This window comes from Pelophylax lessonae (genome assembly GCF_965119305.1).
Source record: "Pelophylax lessonae genome assembly, chromosome: 8".
NCBI lineage: Eukaryota > Metazoa > Chordata > Amphibia > Anura > Ranidae > Pelophylax > Pelophylax lessonae.
Genome location: NC_138775.1, coordinates 78,629,994 through 78,654,443, shown reverse-complemented (window position 1 = coordinate 78,654,443; position 24,450 = coordinate 78,629,994). Strand labels below are relative to the sequence as shown.

General features: G+C 43.5%; 1 protein-coding gene across 2 annotated transcripts in view; it reads left to right on the top strand.

Annotated features, from left to right (window-relative positions):
• Positions 1-24,157, top strand: part of ATG7 (autophagy related 7) — a 460,198-nt gene extending 436,041 nt beyond the window's left edge. The window contains exon 19 of one of the 2 annotated variants that reach the window (XM_082264764.1): positions 23,797-24,157. In XM_082264764.1, coding sequence (XP_082120890.1) covers positions 23,797-23,829 — 33 coding nt within the window. In that variant the 3' untranslated portion in view covers positions 23,830-24,157. The remainder of the gene's footprint in view (positions 1-23,796) is intronic. The other variant, XM_082264763.1, reaches the window with a different exon arrangement.
• The last annotated feature ends 293 nt before the right edge of the window (positions 24,158-24,450 follow it).

Sequence of the window (24,450 nt, the reverse complement as noted above, 5' to 3'; positions counted from 1 at the left end):
GGTCGGCCGCGACACATTCAAGTAAGTATGCGGGGCCGGGCGACGGGCTGGATGTTGAGATCCAGTGGTCACCCCGGTTTCTGCCTACGAGCGCATGCAGACCAGAGCTCCGCGCTGGGTCGGCCGCGACGGAGTCCCATTGGAGGGACTGACCTTGCGAGTTAAAAGTCTCGCTTGGACGCCAGGAACCAGAGAGTCGAGGCGTCCGGAGTGGTCCACAACCCCCCACCCCGGTGGAGAGGGTATTGTGAAGAGAGGGTGCCTGTCGGTTCAGTATGGTGAGTAAACGTTCCCTTTTTTCCTCGTTATGAGGCAGTATGAATTATGGGCCCCTCCATACATGGTCAGTATCTGTCTGACACTAAAAGTCCCCCTTGTAAATACAGCATGTGTTTGGTGGGAAGTGGACTTGGTTTGAGAGCTAACACTCTACCCAGCAGACTGTAGTATTACAGCAGACATAGGAGGTATAATCCTACCTTAATTGTAGTGTACCTCCTGCAGATCGATAAACCGCCACTTAGCACAGATGCAGGTGGATGTGCTGGGAAAGACGATTTCGGCGGTCCGCCGCCATTTTGCCGTAGACCAGGTGCATGCATGTCCTCAGGTCACGCCGGCCGCCATGTTTTTGGAGTCTATTGTCTCCTGTATGGGGGCGGCCATGTTTGATGAGCCCAGCTACCTCGTGGAGAGCTGGGAACGCCGGAAGGCGTACACAGGGGGCGGAGCCACGTCCTTCTACCCGGGAAAACGAACACAGCTCTTTCCAGTCTGTAAAAGACAGACGCTGACTGCAGTTGGTTGGAAACTTCTCTGCATCGGGTGATGAGCCTTGGGGGTCCCTCTCTCTCTCTGTGGGGATCGAGAAGCAGGTACTCTGAGGGGCGCTATTGCGCTAGGGGGAGACACGTAAAAAAAAAAAGAGGTATTTTTTTGATTTAAAAAAAAAAAAAGTTTTTTTGTTTTTTCTGGCAGAGGTGTCCTGAATTAACATGGACCCTGCCACTCATGTATCTCCACCGGATCCCCTCGAGGTGTCTGCAGGATCCTCCAGCACCCCACTGACGGTTGAATCATTGTCAGCTATTATGGAAACTTTTGTGTCCCGGGTGGAAGTGGCTTGTCAGGGACAGGGCGCAAGAAAGCGACCCCCGCCTAACCCCTTATTATCTGAAACTTCGGATTCAGACTCTGAGCCTATTTCTGCAGTTGCAGGTACTTCATCTGGGATTGGTGTCTCGGGTACTGTCTCTTCAGACAGTGAGGAGGATGTTTCGGCATCAGCCATAGCCCGAGAGGAAGCGTTGGTAAACGCACTCATTGTATCTGTTCAAGAAACCTTAAGATTACAGGGTATTCCATCGGAAATAGCTGAAACTGAAATCCCTTTTGGGACTAAAAAACGCATGAAAGTGGCGAAGGTTTTTCCATTGCCCAAATGTTTTGGCAATCCAATCAAAGAAGAATGGAGTCTGCCAAAACGCACCTCTGCTATTTCTAAACGCATTAACAGGCGTTATCCGTTTGAGGAAACCCTCATTAAGAAATGGACAGAACCACCTGTGGTGGATTCACCAATTGCTAGATTGAATAAAGCCACGGTTATTCCTTTAGAAGACGCTCCGTCTTTTAAAGATCCAGTGGATCGCAAGATAGAAGCTATGTCTCGCACCATGTTTTCCTTGATTGGATCAGCTTTCAGACCAATAATTGCTATTGGTCTGGTTTCGCAGACTGTAACTGAATGGACCAAGTGGTTACGCCGGGACTTAGAAGAGGTCCCTCAGGCGGTATCAGATTTGTTGGAACAAATGATACAGGGGTTACAGTTTGTGTGTGATGCGGCGTTAGACGCCACTCCATTATTGGCGCGAGCATCAGTTTCAGCAGTGGTTCTCAGGCGTACACTGTGGCTAAAAGGTTGGTTAGCCGACCAAGGTTCCAAAAAAGCATTAGCTAATATCCCCTTTTTAGGAGAGCGTCTATTTGGAGCCAACTTAGATGAGATCATTAAGGATCTCACGGGTGGAAAGAGCACCTTTTTACCGCAAAATGTTAAAGGTAAAGGAACTCGTCAAAGACGAGGGCCTTCTTTCTCTGCTCACAAGAAGTTTTTTCGTCCCGCGGGTGAAAAAATTAAGTCCTCCAAAGCTCCTTCAGGAGGCTTCAGGGGACGTTGGTCGGGCAAGCAAAAGCCCGCCCCCTCCAGACCTGAAGATAAATCGTCCAAAGCCTGAAGGTGCGCCCCCACCCATAATTGGGGTGGGGGGACGTCTTCGCCGGTTCCCGGATCCATGGCTTTCCAGAATCCCGGACAAGTGGGTTTGCGAAGTCATAAGGTCAGGGTACAAGATCGAGTTTCGATCTCTCCCACCGGCGCGATTCTTCCCTTCCAATATCCGACTATCCCCGGATCGTTTAGAAGATCTGCGGAGAGCAGTCACGGATTTACTACAACAAGGAGTGGTAGTCCACGTTCCTTGGACAGAACGTTTTCAAGGGTTTTATTCAAACCTATTTACAATACCCAGGAAAGAGGGCAAAGTGCGTCCAATTCTGGACTTAAGGGCACTCAATTCCTTTCTCAACATAAGGAAATTCAAGATGGAATCCATTCGCACAGTAGCAGCCTTCCTGCATCCAGGGGATGTCCTAGCGTCCATAGACATCAAGGACGCCTATCTTCACATTCCCATTTTCGCAGGACATCAGCGGTTTCTACGCTTTTCCGTAGAAGAGAACCACTATCAGTTTGTGGCGTTACCTTTCGGTCTCGCCACGGCTCCTCGGGTCTTCACGAAGGTGTTGGCCCCAATGTTGGCACTACTGCGCCAAAGAGGCATATCGATTCTAGGTTACCTAGACGATCTCCTGCTTCATGCAGAGTCTCCTCAGACCCTGCTACAAAACATAGAAATGACTATAATTTCTTTACAGGAATTCGGGTGGCTGGTGAACCAGCAAAAGTCATTTCTGGTTCCCACCCAGAGGCTCGAATATCTGGGTCTAATTCTAGACACAGTCAGGTCAAGAGTTTTCCTTCCGGTAGGGAAACTCCGGAAGATTCAATCAGCAGTCCAGTTGTTACTATCCAACAGCTGGTCTTCTCTTCGAACTTGCATGAGGGTTCTGGGATTGATGGTGGCTTCCTTCGAAGCAGTCCCATTTGCCCAGTCCCATACCCGAATTCTTCAGCAAGAGATTCTTCTCAGATGGAATCGGAATCCGGAATCCCTGGACAATCGGATCCGATTGAGCAAACAGACCAGAGAGTCTCTGGTCTGGTGGCTTCGGTCTCCGATGCTCAGCCAGGGAAAGTCATTTCTGCCAATATATTGGACGATAGTGACCACGGATGCCAGTCTATCCGGATGGGGAGGAATTCTCGGTCAGTTATCCGTCCAGGGACTTTGGTCCCTGGAAGAATCCAGGTTGCCGATAAATGTATTGGAACTGAGAGCGATCAAACTTTGTCTGATTCACTGGACTGAGCAGCTCCAGGGCAGCCTGGTTCGGATCCAGTCGGACAACGCCACGGCCGTGGCTTATGTCAATCACCAGGGGGGCACCAAGAGTGTCCGAGCGGCCAAAGAAGTGGCTTGCATTCTTCGCTGGGCGGAACGATTTGTTCCAGCTATCTCTGCGGTGTTCATTCCGGGGGTGGAGAATTGGCAGGCAGATTATCTCAGCCGTCAGACTCTGGATCAGGGGGAATGGTCCCTCCATCCAGAAGTTTTCCACCAGTTGTGCCTACGGTGGGGCACCCCGGATGTGGATCTGTTGGCATCACGATTCAACAGGAAAGTACAGAGATTCGTGGCTCGCTCCCGCGATCCTCTAGCAGAGACCGCAGACGCACTGATCGCCCCGTGGGGGCAATACCAGCTAATGTATGCCTTCCCTCCTCTCGGGTTACTGCCAAGACTTCTTCGCAGGATAGAGGAGGAAGGAATTCCAGTAATCCTGGTAGCTCCGGACTGGCCTCGCCGAGCGTGGTACGCCGACTTGGTCAGACTGGTGGCGGACGTCCCGTGGAGACTTCCTCTCAGGGAGGACCTACTGTCTCAGGGACCGATCTTCCATCCTGCTTTACGATCGCTGGCTGTAACGGCCTGGCTATTGAGACCCAGGTGCTGAAGGACAAGGGATTGTCAGCTTCAGTTATTCCTACTCTAGTTAAAGCAAGGAAAGCGACTTCCAGAAAGATTTATCATCGTACATGGAAGTCCTACATTGCATGGTGTGAACCTCTGGGGTTCCGTCCACGGTCTTATTCGGTTAGCCGAATATTAGCTTTTCTGCAACAAGGGGTTGAGCAGAAACTGGCCTTGAGCACTATCAAGGGTCAGGTCTCAGCATTAGCTATCTTCTTTCAGAAGCCTTTGGCTACTCATTCCTTGGTGCGGAATTTCATCCAGGAGGTGCGACATCTGGCTCCGCCAGTGCGCGCACCGTTACCACCCTGGGATCTTAATTTAGTCTTAATTGTCGGTTCTTCAGAAACCTCCCTTTGAAGATATTAGGGAGACTCCTCTACCTACGTTGTCCCAGAAGGTGGCCTTCTTGGTGGCTATCACTTCTGCACGCAGGGTGTCCGAACTGGCCGCTTTATCTTGTCGTTCCCCATATCTGGTGGTTCATAGAGATAAGGTGGTTCTTCGTCCGAATCCATCCTTCCTACCAAAAGTGGTTTCAGAATTTCATCTGAATGAAGAAATTGTATTACCTTCCCTGTGTCCTAAGCCCAGCCATCATCGGGAGTTTGCTTTACACTCCTTGGATGTGGTTCGGGCGATCAGGGTATACTTGAAAACGACAGACTCGTTTCGCAAGACGGATTCACTTTTTGTGATCCCGGATGGACCCAAAAAAGGGGTTGCCTGCATCTGCCGCGACCATTTCCAAATGGATCAGACAGACGGTGGTACAGGCTTATTCTATTAAGGGTCGGGAGCCCCCGTTCCCTGTTAAGGCGCACTCCACTCGGGCACTTAGTGCGTCATGGGCCTTTCGCCATAAGGCGTCAGTGGTCCAGGTGTGCAAGGCGGCTACCTGGTCGTCGGTGCATACCTTTACAAAACATTATAAAGTTGATGTAATGGCATCGTCTGATGCCTCGTTTGGCCGCAAGGTTTTGCAGGCCGCCATTTGAGGAGACCAGTGGTCTGCCTCGAGGGTTTTTTCCCGTTGGAAATTTTCATTTGAGTCTCATTCTTTGTTTATAATGAGCCTTTAAAACTTCTAGTTTGGCACCGGTTGGGCCTTCTAGATTGGATTTTGATTTTGGTCAATCCCACCCCTCATTTGTGGCACTGCTTCTGGATGTCCCAGTTCTTGTGAATCAAGAAGACTACGTCTGTCAATGAGCGACAGAGAAAATCGGATTTTTGTAAGATCTTACCGTAAAATCCTTTTCTCTTAGCTCATTGACAGACGTAGTACCCGCCCCTCTATCATTGAGTTGGGTTGGGTTAAATTCTCTGTTGCTGCTTTGTGACAGAACTGATGCCTTGTAGCAGAGAGAGGGAGGATATACCCTCAGGGACTGCCCCTAAGGTGGAGCCAGAACGTTTTTTCTTTCTGCCTAGTCCTGCTCCTGCGGAGACAACATAACCCAGTTCTTGTGAATCAAGAAGACTACGTCTGTCAATGAGCTAAGAGAAAAGGATTTTACGGTAAGATCTTACAAAAATCCGATTTTTATGGAAGAGCAGCAAAAGAAAGCCATTGTTGAATGAAAGCCATAAGAAGTCCCATTTGCAAGAAGCCCTGTGGGGGACATAGAAAACATGTGGAATAAGGTGCTCTGGTTTGATGAGACCAAAATTGAACTTTTTTTGCCTAAAAACAAAATGCTATGTGTGGCAGAAAAAATAACACTGCACATCACCCCGAATACACTATCCCCACCGTGAAACATAGTGGTGGCAGCATCATGTTGTGGGGATGCTTTTCATCAGCAGGGACAGGGAAGCTGGTCAGAGTTAATGGCAGGATGGATGGAGCCAAATACAGGACAATCTTAGAAGAAAAGCTGTTAGAGCCTGCCATTGACTTGAGACTGGTGTGGAGATTCACCTTCCAGCAGGACAACGACCCTAAACATAGAGCCAGAGCTACAATGGAATGGTATAGATCAAAGCATATTCATGTTTTAGAATGGGCCGGTCAAAGTCCAGACCTAAATCCAAGACCAGACTTAAAAACTGCTGTTCACAGACGCTCTCCAACCAATCTGATGGAGCTTGAGCTATTTTGCAATTCCCAAATTGGGTTTTGAAGTTCAGAGGCTTCAAAGAATCTTGAGCAGGGTGAAGCCTTAACTCTGGGTCAAGGTCTTACCAGAGACCAGCAGGCTCTGTGTGCAGGTGTGAAAACCCTTAATATATCAAGGCTCTACCTGGGAGACAGGAGGTCCCCTGCCCAGATGTCAGGGCATGGGCCAAAGCAGTGGGGAGCTGCAGGAGAGAGAGTCAAGAGAGGTGTATTTAAGCACAGTGGTGGTGAGAGATGCACTGAAGGTCCAAACCAAATGCCTAGTCTTGAGCCTGAGCAGCAGCACTGCAAGAGGAAGCCAGGAGGCTTAATGTCGTTTTTATTTGTGTTTGAAATGGACAAGGGCAACCATACTTTTACTTTCATTTGTTTAAAGTGGGCCAAAGTCCCTAAAACTGTATTTTCTAGCTGGACTGAACTTACAGGGAAGCACTATGTTTGAGTGAGACCCCCAGAATATCACACAATAATTATATAAGCCATCCCCTGAGGTTTCTGCGGGTTGTCTGCCATGCTTCTCTTCATTTGGCCTACACACAAACATTCACCAGGTAATGCCTTTGTGTTTGAGAACATGCCAGCAGATGAATGAAGGCCAGCTTTTAAGAAAGCTGGCACAGTTAAGCACAAACCGAGTTGTCAGGGGTACGGCATCCATACAAATGAGATGATTAGAATATCAGTCTTTGACCACCTGGAAACAGATTGTGGCTGACAAAGTTTTGGGGAGAAAAACACTGCTATTGTTTCTCAGAGATAAGCTGATGGACTAGGACCAGAGTTGTATAAAGTACTCGAAACCCATACTTGAGTAAAAGTGCAAGTGCTCAATCAAAAAGTGACTTGAGTAGAAGTACTAAAGTATTCAACATTTTTTGTACTTAAGTATTGGAAGTAGTTTTTTTTAAAAATTTTGCTACTCAAGTACTGAAAGTAAAATTACCAGTAGTTTTGAAAAAAAAAAAAAAATGCTACTCAAGTACTGAAAGTAAAAGTACAAGTACTGTGTTATGTAGTTATTAAAGAAAGAAGTCAAAAGTTTGAACATCATATTGTTTTTTTATTATTTCAAATGCAGCTTTTATTTATACATACAGTAGCATTCGTATGCGCTGATAATACACGTTTTGAGCTTCATGAAACCTTCCATCTACTGTTCTGGCAGTGGTCATTTTTAGAATTGTAACGAGTAATTATGCAGCACAAAAAAAGAAAATATTGGAGTAGAAGTATTGAAATCATCGAAAAAATGTAGTGAAGTAAAAGTGGAAGTAGGAGAAAAAAATTCTACTCTAGGAAAGTACAGATACCGCCTTTCGGTACTAAAGTACAGTAGTGAAGTAGTTCTACTTTGTTACTATACATCTCTGACTAGGACTGCCTACATCATATCTATGCGGGCTCCACCAAGCGTCTCTGTATACAAAACACCAAACATTCAACTTTTCTAAGAGTTTATGTTTATACACAGAGCCTCAACACTTTGTGGTCTATTAGCAGCTGAAGTAGGAAAGTTTGGGTGCCGCCATGTACATAGTAATCCACAAACACTATCTAGGATATTTAAAACATTTATATAAATTGCATTCACATCCATTTCTAAAACAATTGTAAAATGCTGTAGTTTCCTCTTAGTATAGCAAAATCTGTAACAGTAGGACACACAGCCGGGCTGCCTCTGTAGTAGCTAACCTCTAAACTCTTGTGGCCCCGCTTCGGGGCTAGTACACTCCAGTCTGCACCAGACCCGGATGTTTGCACAGTAGAAACTTCAGTCTTCAGATCATATCTTTGGTAAATAACATTTATTTGACTAATGTCGCTGGTGAGCACTGTAATCCAAAGCTCCGGACTTTGAAAAGAGGCTTCTGTGCAGGAATAATAGATAAAGATCAGCTTTGTCTGGAAAGTAATTGTGTGCCTATGTTATTTCTATAATTGTGACACTGCTCAAATTACCCTACGTGCTGGCTCTAAAGGCAGACATTTCACATCAGCATGTGAAATATTACATTAATGTCACATTTCTCCCTGGGAACCGAAGGAAACATCTCTGCTTTATTTACCAGGGTGCACTTATGATGGCTTCTTTGTATTCACATGTAAAGTGTGGCATTAGTTAATAAGGTCATTATTCCCTCTACCCCCAACTGTGTGATAATACTTGCTGAGTCTCCTGCTCTGGTTTCACATAGCATTTAAATCCCACTGGGAGAGTTTATATGTTTATGTAACTCATTATATCTATATTATGTATAATTAACGGCGTCAGCAACAAGAAAAATTAAACTAAATGAATGGCACTGTTTGCATTAAAAAAACTGGTTACAGGAGCACATCCAGAGGATCGTGATAAACCCCATATCTTCTGAATGGTCTGGAGTTGTAAGCGTGGTACCTCAATGCTCTGTCCTGAGATCAGTTCTGTTTAATTTGTTCATAAATGATATTGAGGTTTTTATAAATAGTTCAATATCAGTATTTTCTGATGATACAAAGCAGGGTGATGACTTCACAACAGGATATAGCAACTTTAAGATCTTTAACCAGAAGATCTTAATAAAAAAAATGGGGTGGGCACCTACATGGCAAATGATGTCTAATATTGAAAAATGTAAAGTAATGCACTTGGGGGCTAAAAATATGAAAGCAACTTACTCACTAGAGGGAGAACCTCTGGGGGAATCTAGGATGGAAAAAAGATCTGTGGGTCCTAGTAGATGACAGACTTAGCAATAGCATGCAATGCAAGGCTAGCAGATGCATTAACCACTTCAATACAGGGCACTTTCACCCCCTTCCTGCCCAGGCCAATTTTCAGCTTTCAGCGCTGTCACACTTTGAATGACAACTGCGCGGTCAGGCTACACTGTACCTATATGACATTTTTATAATTTTTTTCACACAAATAGAGCTTTCTTTTGGTGGTATTTAATCACCACTGGGTTTTTTATTTCTTACTAAAAAAAAGACAGAAAATTTTGAAAAAAAAAAAGTGCGCTGATGAGGCTGCACGGATGAGGTGGTACTTATGGGCACTGATGAGGAGGTACTAATATGCTGCACTGATAGGTGGCACTGCTAGGCGGCACTGATGAGCACTGATAGGCGGCACTGATGAGCACCAATAAGTAGCACTGAAAGGCGGCACTGAAAGGCGGCACTGAGAGGTGGCACTGATGGGCAGCACAGATGAGCAGGCACTGATGGTAGGCACTGTGGGCACTGTTTTTTAACTTTCTGTAATCAGTGCACTGATGATCAGTGCCCTGATTACCTGTCCTAGACTCCCCTTTAAGGAAGAGGCGCTTATCAGCACTCCTCGCCACACACTCTGACAGTGTGAGGCGAGATTGCCGATAAACGACACTTCCTCATTTACATGTGACTGGCTGTGATTGGACACAGCCGATCACATGGGTAAAGAGCCAAGTAATTGGCTCTTTACCAAGATCGGGGTCGCGCCGTGTCCTAGCAACACAGTGCGGCCACAATCGCCGCACTGCACGTGCCCGTGGGCGTGTGCGAGAGAGGCCATCCTGGGGCATCGTCATATGATGTTTTCCCAGATGAGAGCCGCACCGCTCCGCCGTCATTTGATGGTGGGTGGGCGGTAAGTAGTTAAAAAGGTATCTACTCAAGAGATACGACTATAATTCTACCCCTTTACAAAACTGGTTTAGCCACGTCTTGAGTATGCCGACCAGTTCTGGTCATCAGTCCCTAGGAAGGATGTGCTGGAGAAAGTCCACAGAAGGGCAACTGAGCCAAAGACTTCAGTTATGAGGTGCGACTAAAAATAATAAATGTATTCTCCCTGGAGAAAATCTTTTGTAACCCAAAAAAAAAAATGGATCCTGTTATTTTAAAGCATGTTAAACAGCACAGTGCTTGTGCTGTGTAATTTGACCCCCTGTATCACCTGAAATACCTGGTTGATCCTGCCTGGTGCCTCCCTCCCCCCTGTAAACTGACCATGGTTTATAATGGCTGCTGAACCCTGACACCATGGTCAGTTCACATGCCTCCGTCATCCATAGCTATCTGCAGCTCTCCTCTGTCCTCTCTGCCCCCTTCCTCCCTGCCTGCCTGTCAGCTCTGTGTCAGGACCGCTCCCCCTCTCCCCCCCCCACTCCTGCTACTTAAATAACTGTGTAATGTACATGCAATCCCCTTTGTTAAAAAACGTCCTATGCTGCAGTGTCTGTGCTTTGTAAAAAAAAATATGCCCTTATTTCACAGTGTCGCTTGGCCTGCTCACGTGACGCCTCGCTGCTTTCCTCCTCTCCTCCTATCTTGGCCCTCTCCTCCCAACTGACATCAGCAGAGGATTTAGGGCCCCTCCAGCTGGAGCTGTCAGATCGGGAGGGGGAGATTTTCCCCCTTAATGACCAGGCCATATTTTGCAATTCGGCACTGCTTTACTTTAACGGGCAATTGTGCGGTCGTGCGACGCTGTACCTAAATAAAATTGATGTCCTTTTTGTCCCACAAATAGAGCTTTCATTTGGTGGTATTTGATCACCTAACTGTGGGGGGGCCTGACTTGTGAAATGATCATAGAGACCTGTGATCCTATATAGAAGGATCACAGGGGCTCTGTGATCATTCCAGGGAGAAGAACGGTCAGCTATGTCAGCTGCCCGTCCTTCTCTCTCAGCCGGGAATGATTGCGGGTGTCAGGCAGCAGTTGGAGCCGCCTGACCCGTGCATTGGCTTCTCCGCTGCCGAGTGGGGACAGGAGCGCGGCAGCACGCACTCGCCCCCTAGCTGCAGGCGCGCGACCGACATAGGTCTACATCCGTTTGCGCAGGAGAGCCACCCTGACGCAGTAAAAAGTCAGCTGGTGGTCGGCAACAGGTTAAGAGGAGATATGATTTACAATATACAAATATTATATGATGATTCTAGAATTGAGGAAAAACTATTCAATCTTAGGTCTCTTAAGAAAACAGGCGGCCACTCAACTAAGTTGGATAAGAAGTGGTTTAACCTTAAACGTAAAATGTTTTTTTATTGACAGAATTTTAAGGATGCGGACCTCCTATCCACAGTTGGTGGGGTCAGCAGGGAGTATAGGTAAATTCAAAACGAAAACAATAGACAGGGATATGGGAAATGGTAGTGGAATAAACACATACACGTTGTACTGGATGGACTGGTGTCTTTTTTCAACCATACCAACTATGTAAGGTCCAAATGTATGTTTACATAAAAAATTATCATAAGATAAAAAAAGGAATAAAGATAAAGCCCAGCTCCAGAAAATCTGACAATTCTCTCATGCATTGGGGCTGTGCCACACTGCAAGAGTTAACTGCTTATTTAGTCTAGGAGAGATTAAATATACTTTTACTTACCCAACCAATCCTAAACACTCTTCGCAGATGGCGCTTTCTATACTCTGGCGGTGGTCTGTCCCTGGGCTTCATCACATCCAATGCAGGGCTGTGGAACCTACATTGATCATGATGATGTCAGGGCCCACCAGAGGATGTGGGAGATTATGCTTTGGGGACCCATCTAGCAGTGCAGAGGATCGGGTAAGTAAGTCTGCTTTTCCACATCCCCTAGTACTAAACAAGTAGTTAAAGCGGGATTCCGGCCTTGGGGGTCAATTTGAGCGAAGAACCCCGGGACAGTCAGGGCTAGTACATTCCATAATGGATAGCCTCTGAACTGTCCCGGGTCGCACTTACCTGTAAGAAGAAATACTTACCTTGAAAATTTCTCCAGCGCTGCCATCTTAGGTGTGGGCAGCTGAAGCCGCAGCATCCTTCTTCATGTCCTCTTCCCTGACGTCGGAGTCCCACAATGCACTGCACTGGCCCCGCTCGTCACTTCCGGTGCAGGCGCGGCATGCCCAGAAGCTGTTTAGCAGTGAATGCCGCGCCTGCACCGGATGTGACGAGCTGGGCCGGTGCAGGCGCATTGGTTCCTGGGAGAGATGACGTTCAGCTCCCAGGAATCATCGCAAACTGAAAGTGACGGCGCGGGCCGCGGCCACAGAGGGAGGAAGTGGAAGGAAGGTGAGTATATTTTCTTCTATAATAAGGTAAGTGACAAAAAAAAAATCGCCAGTATCCATTTCTTTTTCAGTTTGCCCTCAGCAAGCGAATGGCCCAAAATCAATTTTATCGATTTTGAGGCCGGAACTCCGCTTTAAATCTTGCAGTGCAAGCACACCCCCACTGCAAAAGAGTATTTTCGAGTTTGCCTTTAAAATTCCAAACCCAGCCTAAAGAATGGAGCCTACCTAGAGATCTTGCCAGTAACAGCATTTCCTGTTTCAGGTTAAAAAACCTAAGTGACTGCCTTGCAATCCGTAGCAGTGTTGTCAGCTTACTGTGCATACTCCTTCAGCTGTCTGTTGGACCTGCGGAGGGTGTACACATAGACCTGATTGGCAGTCAATCAGCCAGTTAAAGCAGCTTGCAGGTCAGGCTGACAATGCTGCTATTATTTGTGGTGCAGTTGCCTTGCATTGTCAGCCTGAAATGGGAAGTGCTGTTACTGGCAGAGTCTTTGGGTAAGAAAACCGTGTACAGTGAGGAATGGCAAACCTACTAAAAACATGTCTGCCACTCTCTTTGACCGGATAATGCACTACATCTGCTTTACTGATATCCAAGGCAGTGATATCAACCCTGTGCAGCAGGTCTTTTTGCTCAATTTAATAATCTCTTGCACTCTCCTTACCCCATGACATAAGTTCTGTAGTCCATAAAGGAGAAGTAGACAGATCTAAAAACAGTGCTTGAGATATTAGTGCAGCAGAAGCATTGCACATAGGAAATTGGCAGCACACTGGATATCTTGCAAGATCAACCTGGATTTTTCTATACTTGCAGTTATTTTAAAGGAATAAAACACAGATAAATTAGCATGTATTGCAGAGATGTTTGGCATATGTTTTTGTACAGGAACACACTTTAATTTATCCACCTGTTTAATTTGAGTCTGACGTGCCTCTTGTAACTGATGGGCGTAATAAAATATTCTTTGTAAACAGCTGTGAACTATCTTTGCACTTTATTAAACAAACATAGGGGTACATGTCAGTGGTTTTTTAGAGTGTTTTACTGCTTGCCCCAAAAATAGTCTGCCATACAGGAACTAAGTTTTAATTTCCTCCTTAATCTGATAAAATGGGAGTTTCATTCACCTTTTCATGTGTCTCGGAATTGTCATCAGCAAAACAATAGGTGTTTTTCTAGCTTCTGAGCCAATACACCGACTTGACATTTTCTTGTGTTTTCTTTGGCAAAGTGTCATGGACTCAATTACAGGACAATCTATCCTTCCCTATTCATAATTGGAAAAGCAAACAGAAGTTGTAGGTGTATTGTTCTTTGCATTGTTGACTGTTGCGGAATGCCGAAATTAATTAAAAAAATAAAAACAACATGAAGAGAATGACACTGGAGTTTTTTTTTCTTTTATAAGCAGAGTTTATTTGTGGGGCAGTGGAATAAATTATATTTTGAAGCAGAACCGTGGTTTGCACTTCCTGCTTTGTTGGTTACAAATACATATGCATAATGCCTGCCGGGCTGCATGCTCGGATAAGGATCTGATATCGATTGGGGAGGGGACCCCACGCTGTTTTTTCAGAATTTTCTATTGCCAGCATTCTTTTGTTTACACTTTAGCTGTCAGCGGGAAAGCCCGCTGACAGCTGATGAGTCATCGGTGGTTAAGAACACAGCGGCCAGCTTCCCAGCCCGCTCCTTAAAGTGGAACTTTACCCATAACAACTTGATAAAAAAAGTTCTTTAGCAAGGAACATATGTTCCACATTAATAATTATGCTACCAATATAAGTGTGTGCTGTACATTCCCTCCAACATTGTTCCTGTCTCTTCTTGCTGAAGGCTGCCATTTTTCTGAGGCCCAGAGGCGCTAAGCAGAAGTAAATAATAAAGTAGAACTAAATCTGTTGATTTAACAATTCAAAACAGTTACATTCCTGGAATGCCGGGATTGCTAACTGTCACATTTGCTTGTGTCCTCAACCAAGCTGTCCAACCATCAAATGGCTGGTGTTATACCTGATCGCATGTGCAGCACCACACCAGTTACAGAAGCAGCTTGCTTGGCTGTAAAGGATAAGAGGGTTTCGTTTCACTTTAAGACTGTCAGCAGATCGGTCTCTAAAAACTCAGCAGTGCCTAAAAATGCCTAAAAATAGAGAGCAATGAGCATGTGCAGAGCAGGGTGAGACTATTATTGGATTTTAAACAGTATAGGCACTTATTTTTACTGTGTTGCATAGCTATACCCGCAAAAGGGGCCAGCCTGGAGTCATCTAGCAGGACTTCATTTTCTAACCAAAGTTCCACTTTAACAACCAGCTATTCTTCACACTGAATTTGAATTGGTCGATTACTTTTGGACCAATCCTAATTTCAATTGTTCCGAACAAACAAACGAAACGAATGTCAACTAATTTCAACAAAATTTGTTACTATTTAATTGGAAGATTCAAATGTATCCGAATAACCAAAAATTTATCGAAATTTACATTCGGACCGAAACAAATTGCACATGTCTAACAAATAGTAGTGCCTCGATGGCGTCCACCCGTTGGACATAGTAACCGTTAACGTCGGTTAAAATCCCAGCCATGAAACTACTTGCCTGGAATTATTATTATACAGGATTTATATAGCACCAACAGTTTATGCAGCGCTTTACAATATAAAAGGGAGACAGTACAGTTACTGTACAATACAATACAATAAAATAGAAGAGGTTTAAGCGGGCCCTGCTCATAAGAGCTTACAATCTAATAGGGTGGAGCAGTTAGTACAAACATTACATGGAGTTTCTACCACTTGCCCCACTCCATGTAAAAGATATATGGAGTTTGCATGTTCTCTGTGTAATTGTGTTGGTTACCTCTAGGTACTCCAGTTTCTTCCAACACTCCAAAGACACACTGGTAGCCTAACTGGCTCTTGTATAAAATTGGCCCTAGTATGTATATGTATGTGAGATAGGGAACTTAGATTGTAAGCTCCCTGAGAGCAGGAAATTATGTAAATGAACAATATAAATGTAAAGCATTGAGTAAATTGACTGAGCTATATACAGTGCCTTGCAAAAGTATTCGGCCCCCTTGAACTTTTCGACCTTTTGCCACATTTCAGGCTTCAAACATACAGATATAAAACTGCAATTTTTTTTTTGAAGAATCAACAAGTGGGACACAATCGTGAAGTGGAACGCAATTTATTGGATATTTCAAACTTTTTTAACAAATAAAAAACTGAAAAATTGGGCGTGCAAAATTATTCAGCCCCCTTAAGTTAATACTTTGTAGCGCCACCTTTTGCTGTGATTACAGCTGTAAGTCGCTTGGGGTATGTCTCTATCAGTTTTGCACATTGAGAGACTGAAATTTTTGCCCATTCCTCCTGGCAAAACAGCTCGAGCTCAGTGAGGTTGGATGGAGAGCGTTTGTGAACAGCAGTTTTCAGTTCTTTCCACAGATTCTCGATTGGATTCAGGTCTGGACTTTGACTTGGCCATTCTAACACCTGGATATGTTTATTTGTGAACCATTCCATTGTAGATTTTGCTTTATATTTTGGATCATTGTCTTGTTGGAAGACAAATCTCTGTCCCAGTCTCAGGTCTTTTGCAGACTCCATCAGGTTTTCTTCCAGAATGGTCCTGTATTTGGCTCCATCCATCTTCCCATCAATTTTAACCATCTTCCCTGTTCCTGCTGAAGAAAAGCAGGCCCAAACCATGATGCTGCCACCACCATGTTTGACAGTGGGGATGGTGTGTTCAGGGTGATGAGCTATGTTGCTTTTATGCCAAACATAACGTTTTGCATTGTTGCCAAAAAGTTTTATTTTGGTTTCATCTGACCAGAGCACCTTCTTCCACATGTTTGGTGTGTCTCCCAGGTGGCTTGTGGCAAACTTTAAACAACACTTTTTATGGATATCTTTAAGAAATGGCTTTCTTCTTGCCACTCTTCCATAAAGGCCAGATGTGTAGCAGTGGTGGATGACTTCAAACTTGCAAATGACCAAAACATGCAGGCTGAACCATTCTTCATGAGTGAGTTGATGACTTCATGTAACATGGGCTCACTGGTATGACATACAGACAGAGCCACTGATAAGGCAGTACAGCCAGCCCTCTGTACTGGACCAGGGCACCATCAGTTCAAAAGGGGGGCCCAGACACCTGCTGTGCAGGAGGGCTGATTGTCTTATTGCAGCCACCATTCCTCTTCTGCCTCCCCCTGATGTGTTGTTAGCTTTTTTTCCTCTTTCTCCCTCCAGCTGCACTGCAGCGGGATTGGTCCTAGCACATGCACCCCTTCCATCTGTGTTCCGAGCCCCCCTTTGCCCTTTTCCCCCGCAGCACCTCCAGATTCCCTCGTTCCTTCCCTCTCCTGCTAGCACAAAGGGAGATGCTTCAGGATAGAGTGTGGGGGAAGGGGCCAGTATATATGTAATTTACTGGCTGCTTCCTTTCCTGAATGAACACACTGAGCAATAGGTACCAATCACTCCTGTGCCCATTCATCACTGAAACATAGTAAACTGTTTACTATGCTTCAGTTTGAATGAGCAGGATGCCTCAGAGTGTTTCCTATTCATTAATCTGTGCTGCTGAGACTGCAAAGAAAGGGACTGATAAATCTATGTCCTCAGTCACTTTCAGCCAGGTAGGTTGTATGGGGCCCTGTGATTTCTAAGAGCAGCCCTGCATACAGACATTCCTGCTTGTAGAAAAGTCAAAGATACACCATTCCAGTATGCTGTTGCTGGGTGAAGGCTTCATATAAACAGCAGACTGCTAATCTGAGAACCTCAAAATGACTTTTTACCTGGCCAAAAATATGGTATTGAGTTTGGAGTTAAAGCAGAAGTAAACTCATGCATTTAACAGTTTAAAAAAACAGCTACATTTCCGGCACATGCCAGGTACGTAACTGTCACATTGGCTGTGCTCACAACCAAACTGTCAAACCTGATTACATGTGCAGCATCATGGCAGTTAAAGATCAAACTGAGGCCAAGATGGCAGCTTTCTTGGCTGAAAACGATAGAAGGTTTACTTTCACTTTAAACCTCTAACTAGTTACCAATAGTTTAGCTCCAAAAGTCCCCTATCTCCATATTTTTCTATTATAATTGCCTGAAAACCTTCTAATCCATTCCCTATTATTCTGACACACAATACAGTACAAATAAAGTCTTAAAAAAGAAAAAAAATGAAAGTGCTAAAACTCCCACTTTTTTTTTTCTTTTTAGCGTGCAAAGGATTAAAGAGAATATATTTTTAGTAATCATACAATCATCAATACATTTAATGATGCTTACAGGACTATAAAATTGGACCTATGGATGGGTTTACAATTGGTTTTGGTTAAACTAACATATAGCTGAACTAGAGGTTTTCTTTTTATGTTTGCCTACTAAAGTGAACCTTTCCAATCTCTAAACATGTAAACATAGGGATCATTTCATAATCTGATCAATTTTATTTTTTATTTCAAATACATACTTACAAAATATGCAGACTAAACGGTGTTAATTACTTGTGTCAAAAGCCAAAAGTCAACAGTTAAGCCCCTTATCCCCATCTCCAGCCGCTCCCCCATCCACTAATGTGTGCCAAACTCCTGAGCAGTGATACATGGCTGTCAGACGAAGGGCAGAGGTGTATTTGACTTGCAGGCTGGGACTGGCCGCCACTTTGCTGTGTGAGGAGCATGATAATGGCATCCAACAGAGGGGCAAACTAGAACAGACTTTTTGTTCATTGATTATCCATTATAGGTGGTTTTTATTTGCTAAATATATCATATTTGGCACATATTTGTCTGTATATTGGCACAGAAAGGTGTATAATTAGGGCGAGGTGAGGGGATAGTGTGTCAGGTTTTTAGTGTAGTTTTTGCCTGTGGTCCTAGGGCCCTTTCACACAGGCTGTCCAATCAGGTCCGCCTGTCAGTTTTTTAGGCAGACCTGATCGGACCTTGTAGTATCCCCTATGGAGCAGCAGATGTCAGCGGACACCCACGCTATCTGATCCTATTCTGCCTGCAAAAAATTCAGATGGATGGTGGTACTTTTTCCTATCTGCCTAGCGGACTGGAGAAAAACAGATGGTCTATTTTCAGGACTAGTCATTTGCCTGCCCAGCGGGGATCGGGGGGGCAATCCACCGCAGAGCAAGCGGATCCCTTTAAGTGGAGGCACCCGTGTAAAAAAGGCCTCCAGAACAGGAATAGAGGGGAAATCTTCTAATGGGGACAGTTTTAGTGTGAAAAATTTAAGTGTGAATTTCCCTTATATTGGAAAGGTATCCTCTGACTTCCTGTTGAATCTTTAGGACAGGAAATTAAGGGAAAGCTCCCGAATTAGTTGCAGCTAACAGAAAAAAAAAGAGACAGCAGCATTACCTTCCCCTAATATATCCAAAGTAGAAAATAAAACATTTATGCTTTAGATATACTTTAAGAAAATCTAGGATGAGCAAAAACACAGTTGCCTTCCAGGTATCAGTCATTGTGCATTGCTCCAAAACATCACAAGTCTGTCAGTTGTTTGTATAGTTTGTCTTACTATTTAATATCATTCAGCTACTGTAGGTGTTGTCTTCCTCTTGGCTGACTGCTGAGACAGGAAAGTCTCAATGATAAAAATCCTTTTCTAACTAATCTTACTAATGATTGTGCAATCGCAGCTGGTTTTCTAGGAAGTTGGGAAGCTGACACACCTAAATACCATTACATTTTGCTGACAGGATCATTACAGCTTTATAACTGAGAAACTAATCTCTTGAATTTTCAAAAACAGATAAAAATGTGTAATAGAACATTAAGGCCTCATGCGCATTGTGCAATAAAAACACAATTTTTTCTGCCTCTAAACACCTCCATAGTTAGCCTATATGTGCGTGCACACATAGGCGTTTACAGACGTTTAGAAGCAGGGGTGTTTAAAGGCAGAATAAATACACTGCTATCGCATTCAGGAGCAGCAGCATTTTGGCAAAAAAATGCTTGAAACACCTAAATGTGTGTTTTATGCTAGGTGCATTTAGCACTTGAGCATTGATTTATTTCAATGGTCAGTGTAATTAATTTTTCTGGCAAATTAAATTATTTAAGGCCCAAGGACTTAAAGCACCTAAACGCGTTTACAAAAAAAAGACGGCTATAGGCGCGTTTTTGAAGCTGCTTTTCTAGTGCCAGAAAAGCTAGAGAAAGGCGTTCAGGAGAGCTTAGCAAATGCCCAGTGTGCATGAGGCCTTAAGAGTCACAATTAAGTGCATGGAGCATGCCAATTCCAATTATAATTTTGCAGGCTTACTAATGAAATACAGCAGGTAAAATAAGTATTGAACACATCACCATTTTTAGTAAATATATTTCTAAAGGTGCTATTGATATGACATTTTTACCACATGTTGGTACAACCCATGCAATCCAAACATACAAAGAAACCAAAATAAATCAGTTCAGAAATGAATTTACAGTTGAGAAAATAATTATTTGATCCCCTGCAGTTTTTGTAAGTTTGCCCACTTACAAAGAAATAAAGGGTCTATAATTTTTATCATAGGTGTAATTTAAATGATAGAGACAGAATATCAACCAGCAATCCAGAAAGAACATATAAAACTATTTCTATAAATTAGGTTACAATTCAGTCAGCAAAATAAGTATAAGATCCCCAGGCAAAACATGACTTAGTACTTGGTGGAGAAATCCTTGTTGTCAAGTACAGAGGTAAGTTGGTGATCAGGTTTGCACACATCTCAGTAATAATTTTGGTCCACTCTTCCTTACAGATCTTCTCTAAATCCTTAAGGTTTATTGGCTGTCTCTTGGCAACTTGAAGTTTCAGCTCCCTCCATAAATTTTCTTTAGGATTAAGGTCTGAAGACTGACTAGGCGACTCCATGACTTTAATGTACTTCTTCTTGAGCCACTCCTTTGTTGCCTTGGTAGTATGTTTGTGTCATTGTCATGCTGGAAGACCCATCCAAAACCCATCTTCAGTGTTCTGGCTGAGGGAAGAAGGTTCTCATCCAAGATTTTACAATGCCTTGCACCGTCCATTGGCCCCTCAATGTGGCAAAGTCGGCCTGTACCTTTAGCAGAGAAACAACCCCAAAGCATCATGTTACCACCTCTGTGCTTGACTGTAGGCATGGTGTTCTTAGGGCCATAGTCAGCATTTTTCTTTCTCCAAACACGACAAGTCGAGTTAATGCCAAAGTGCTCAATTTTGGTCACATCTGACCACACCACTTTCTCCCAGTCTTCCTCTGAATCATTTAGATGTTTATTGGCATGACTGTACATGTGCCTTCTTGAGGAGGGGGACTCGTCGTGTTTGGAGGAAGAAAAATACTGACTATGACCCTAAGAATACCATTCCTACACTCAAGTACGAAGATGGAAACATTATGCTTTGGGGCTATTTCTTTGCTAAAGGTACAGACCGATTTTGCCACATTGAGTGGCCAAGGGATGGGGCCATGTATTGTAAAATCTTTGATGAGAACCTTCTTTCCTCATCCAAAACACTGAATATGGGTTATGGATGGGTCTTTCATTATGACAAAGACCCAAAACATACCGCCAAGGCAACAAAGGAGTGGTTTAAGAAGAAGCACATTAAAGTCATGGCATGGCCTAGCCAGTCTCTAGACCTTACTCCTATAGAAAATGTATGGAGAGAGCTGAAACTTTGAGTTGCCAAGAGAATGCCGAGAAACCTTAAGGATTTAGCGAACATCTGTAAAGAGTGGACTAAAATCCCTCCTGACATGTGTGCAAACCTGGTCCCTAACTACAAGAAACATCTTACCTCTGTGCTTGCCAACAAGGGTTTCTTCACCAAGTGCGAAGTCATGTTTTGCTTGGTGATCAAATACTTATTTTACTCACTGAACTGCATCTCAATTTATAACATTTGTATCCTGTGTTTTTTCATGATTTTTGGTTATTATTCTATCTCTATCATTTAAAATACATCTATGATAAAAATTATAGATCCTTAATTTCTTTGAAAGTGGGCAAACTTACAAAATCTGCAGGGAATCAAATAAATATTTTCCCCACTGTATGTGTAATATAATGGAAAAATGATTAAACACATGAAGAAAAGGGAAGTGCAAAAAGGCATGGAAAGCCTAGCCTGGACACTAGCTGAAATATATCAGTAAGTAGAATGCAATCCTGCCCCTTGTCAGTGCAAATTAATATCCGCTGGTTCAGTCTCAACTGATTGCCTGTAAAAAGGTGTCTCATTACCAAGGAGTCACAGAAGAAACATCTTATGATGGGTAAAAGCAAACGGTTCTCTCAAGACCTTTGCAACCTTTTTATTGCAAAACATACTGATGGCATTGGTTACAGAAGAATTTCTAAACTTCTGAATGTTCCAGTGAGCACTGTTGAGGCTATAATCCGATAGTAGAAAGAACATAATTTCACCATAAACCGGCAATGACCAGGTGCTCCTCAAAAGATGTCTGAAAAATTAAACATTATCACAAGAGTTGTTCAAGAGCCAAGGACAACTTGTGGAGAGCTTCAGAAAGACCTGGAATTAGCAGGTACAATTGTTTCAAAGAAAACAATAGGTAATGCACTGAACCACCATGGCCCAGGGGCGTAACTACAGGGGTTGCAGGGGTTGCAATCGCAACCGGGCCCCATGCTCCAGGGGGCCTGTGCGGCTCCCCTGTACACCTGGATAGGAGGGGCGGCGGGGGCAGCCTATAGAGAAATCACTGTCCTCCTTTTTCCTCCGGTAGCTTGGTTCCTCTGTATGCTGCCCCCGCCACTCCTCCTATCCAGTTCACTTTGTGGGAAGTTCCCAAGATGGCAGGAAGGGGGCCCACTGCACAACTTGTGAAAGGGTCCCGCTGCGGGACCATAATAAAGGGCCCGCAATGAGAGTAAAGGGCCCAAGGATCAGTGGGAAGAGCCCCAGGTTTGAAGGGAAGGGCATCGGCAAGGAGTCAGGGGGGCCCTTCATGGTTTCTTGCACCAGGGCCCTGAAGGTTCTAGTTACGCCTCTGCCATGGCCTGTATGCACGTTCACCACGCAAGACTCTATTGCTGAAGAAAAAGCATGTTGAAGCTCTTTAAAAGTTTGCTGCACAACATTTAGACATGCCTGTGAAATACTGGGAGAATATAGTCTGGTCAGATGACACCAAAATTGAACTCTTTGAAAGACATAATACACGCCATGTTTGGAGGTCAAATGACATTACACATCACCCCAAACACCATACCAACAGTGATGTTTGGAGTGGGAACATCATGGTGTGGGGCTGTTTTTCAGCATACGGTACTGGCAAACTTCATGTCATTGAAGGAAGACAGGATGAATGCAAAAATGTACCAAGACATTCTTGATAAAAATCTGCTGCCATCTAAGAGGGTGATGAAGATGAAACGAGGGTGGACATTTTAGCAAGACAATGATCCGAAACACAAAGTCAAGGAAACTCTCAATTGGTTTCAAAGAAAGAAAATAAAGCTGCTAGAATGGCCCAGCCAATCACCTTATTCGAATCCAATAAAAAATCAATGGAAAGAACTAAACATCAGAGCTCATAGAAGAGGCCAACTGAACCTTCAAGATTTGAAGACTGTGTGTAAGAATGGGCCAAAATCACACCTGAGCAATGCATGCGACTAGTTTCTCCATAGAGGAGGTGTCTTGAAGCTGTCATTACCAAGGATTTTGTGCAGAGTATTAAATAAATTTCAGTTAGCGTGTTCAATACTTTTTCCCTGTGTCATTCTATTTTATTACACATAACTTAATTTCTGAACTTACTTTTTTTTTTTTTTTGTATGTATGGATTGCCTGGGTTGTTATCGACGTGGTGAAAAATTTCATGTTAATAGTACCTTTAGAAATATATTTACCTAGAAAAATGGTGAAGTTTTCAATACCTATTTTACCTGCTGTATTTTAAGGTATGGTGCTATTTATAATTTTTGTTAAAGGATAAGCTGCTTTTGCTCCTGTCCACAAACAAGTGCACAGCAACCACTGCAAACTTTCCAGCTGGCTTCCTGCTTCTGCACATGCACAGAAATATCACATTTATTGCTATGGAAAGGCCATCTATGGTTGGGATACATGGCAGATGGCCTCTACATAGGAGTGAATAGACTTTTTTCCTTGCATGCATGGGATCAGCTAAGAGAAGAGCAGTGCCTGTTGGCCACGCATCCTGGATCTGTCAGGAGCATAGACAAATGGATATAGACTTTTAGGGGTGCTGATTGGGGAATTTAAAGGATAATTTAGGCAAAACTATGGTCATTCTTTACGTTTAATCCCAAAATGTACTGGGTCGAGTACTGTTGAACCCATTTTTCGACTTCCTGCTTTTGAGAGTGTTCATGGGGATGGGATAAGATTAGGATTATTTGCTATGTGTGCAAATGTTAAATTCTTGCTGTAATAAATTGTTTAATTACTCCTTTTTTTTTTTTTTCAGATCTGGGACATGAGTGATGATGAAGTGATATAAATGGATCGATTCCATCTTCCTGCCTATTTTTTATCAGTCTGCAAATAAATACAGTATGCTTTTTGTCTCTCTATTAAATCTTATATAACGATTTTACCCTGGATAAAAATCTGCTTCTTATTGCTTTAGTCGAAATCATTACATTCATTTTGAGGCTGATATTAATTTCCAGATACCATCTCTCTCTGAAGATGAAAGATGGTCTTTGATGTTTTCCTGTAAATATATACCTGTAAAATAAAATGATCTAAGATTCAGAGCAACTATATAAATATCTACAGACTGAGACAGAATTTAAAGAACATATGTGATAGATAAATAGAAATGTGTTACTAAATTTAAAATCTATGGAAATATGTCCCAAAGTATAGCAATAACATGATGATAAACTGTTATTTAACCCTCTTCCTACCAGTAATAAAAATATCCACAAATGTATTTTATGAGTAAGAACAAAGAGTTTATGGGTCAAGATTTACAAAGAGTCGATCAGCACTTTTCATGCTATATCTGTATTATTTTCTTTTTTTTTTAAGAGTTTTAAGAAATGTACAATTTCATATTTATCATACACTATATTACCTATGTGCCTTTACACGTGCATGAACTTTTATGGCATCC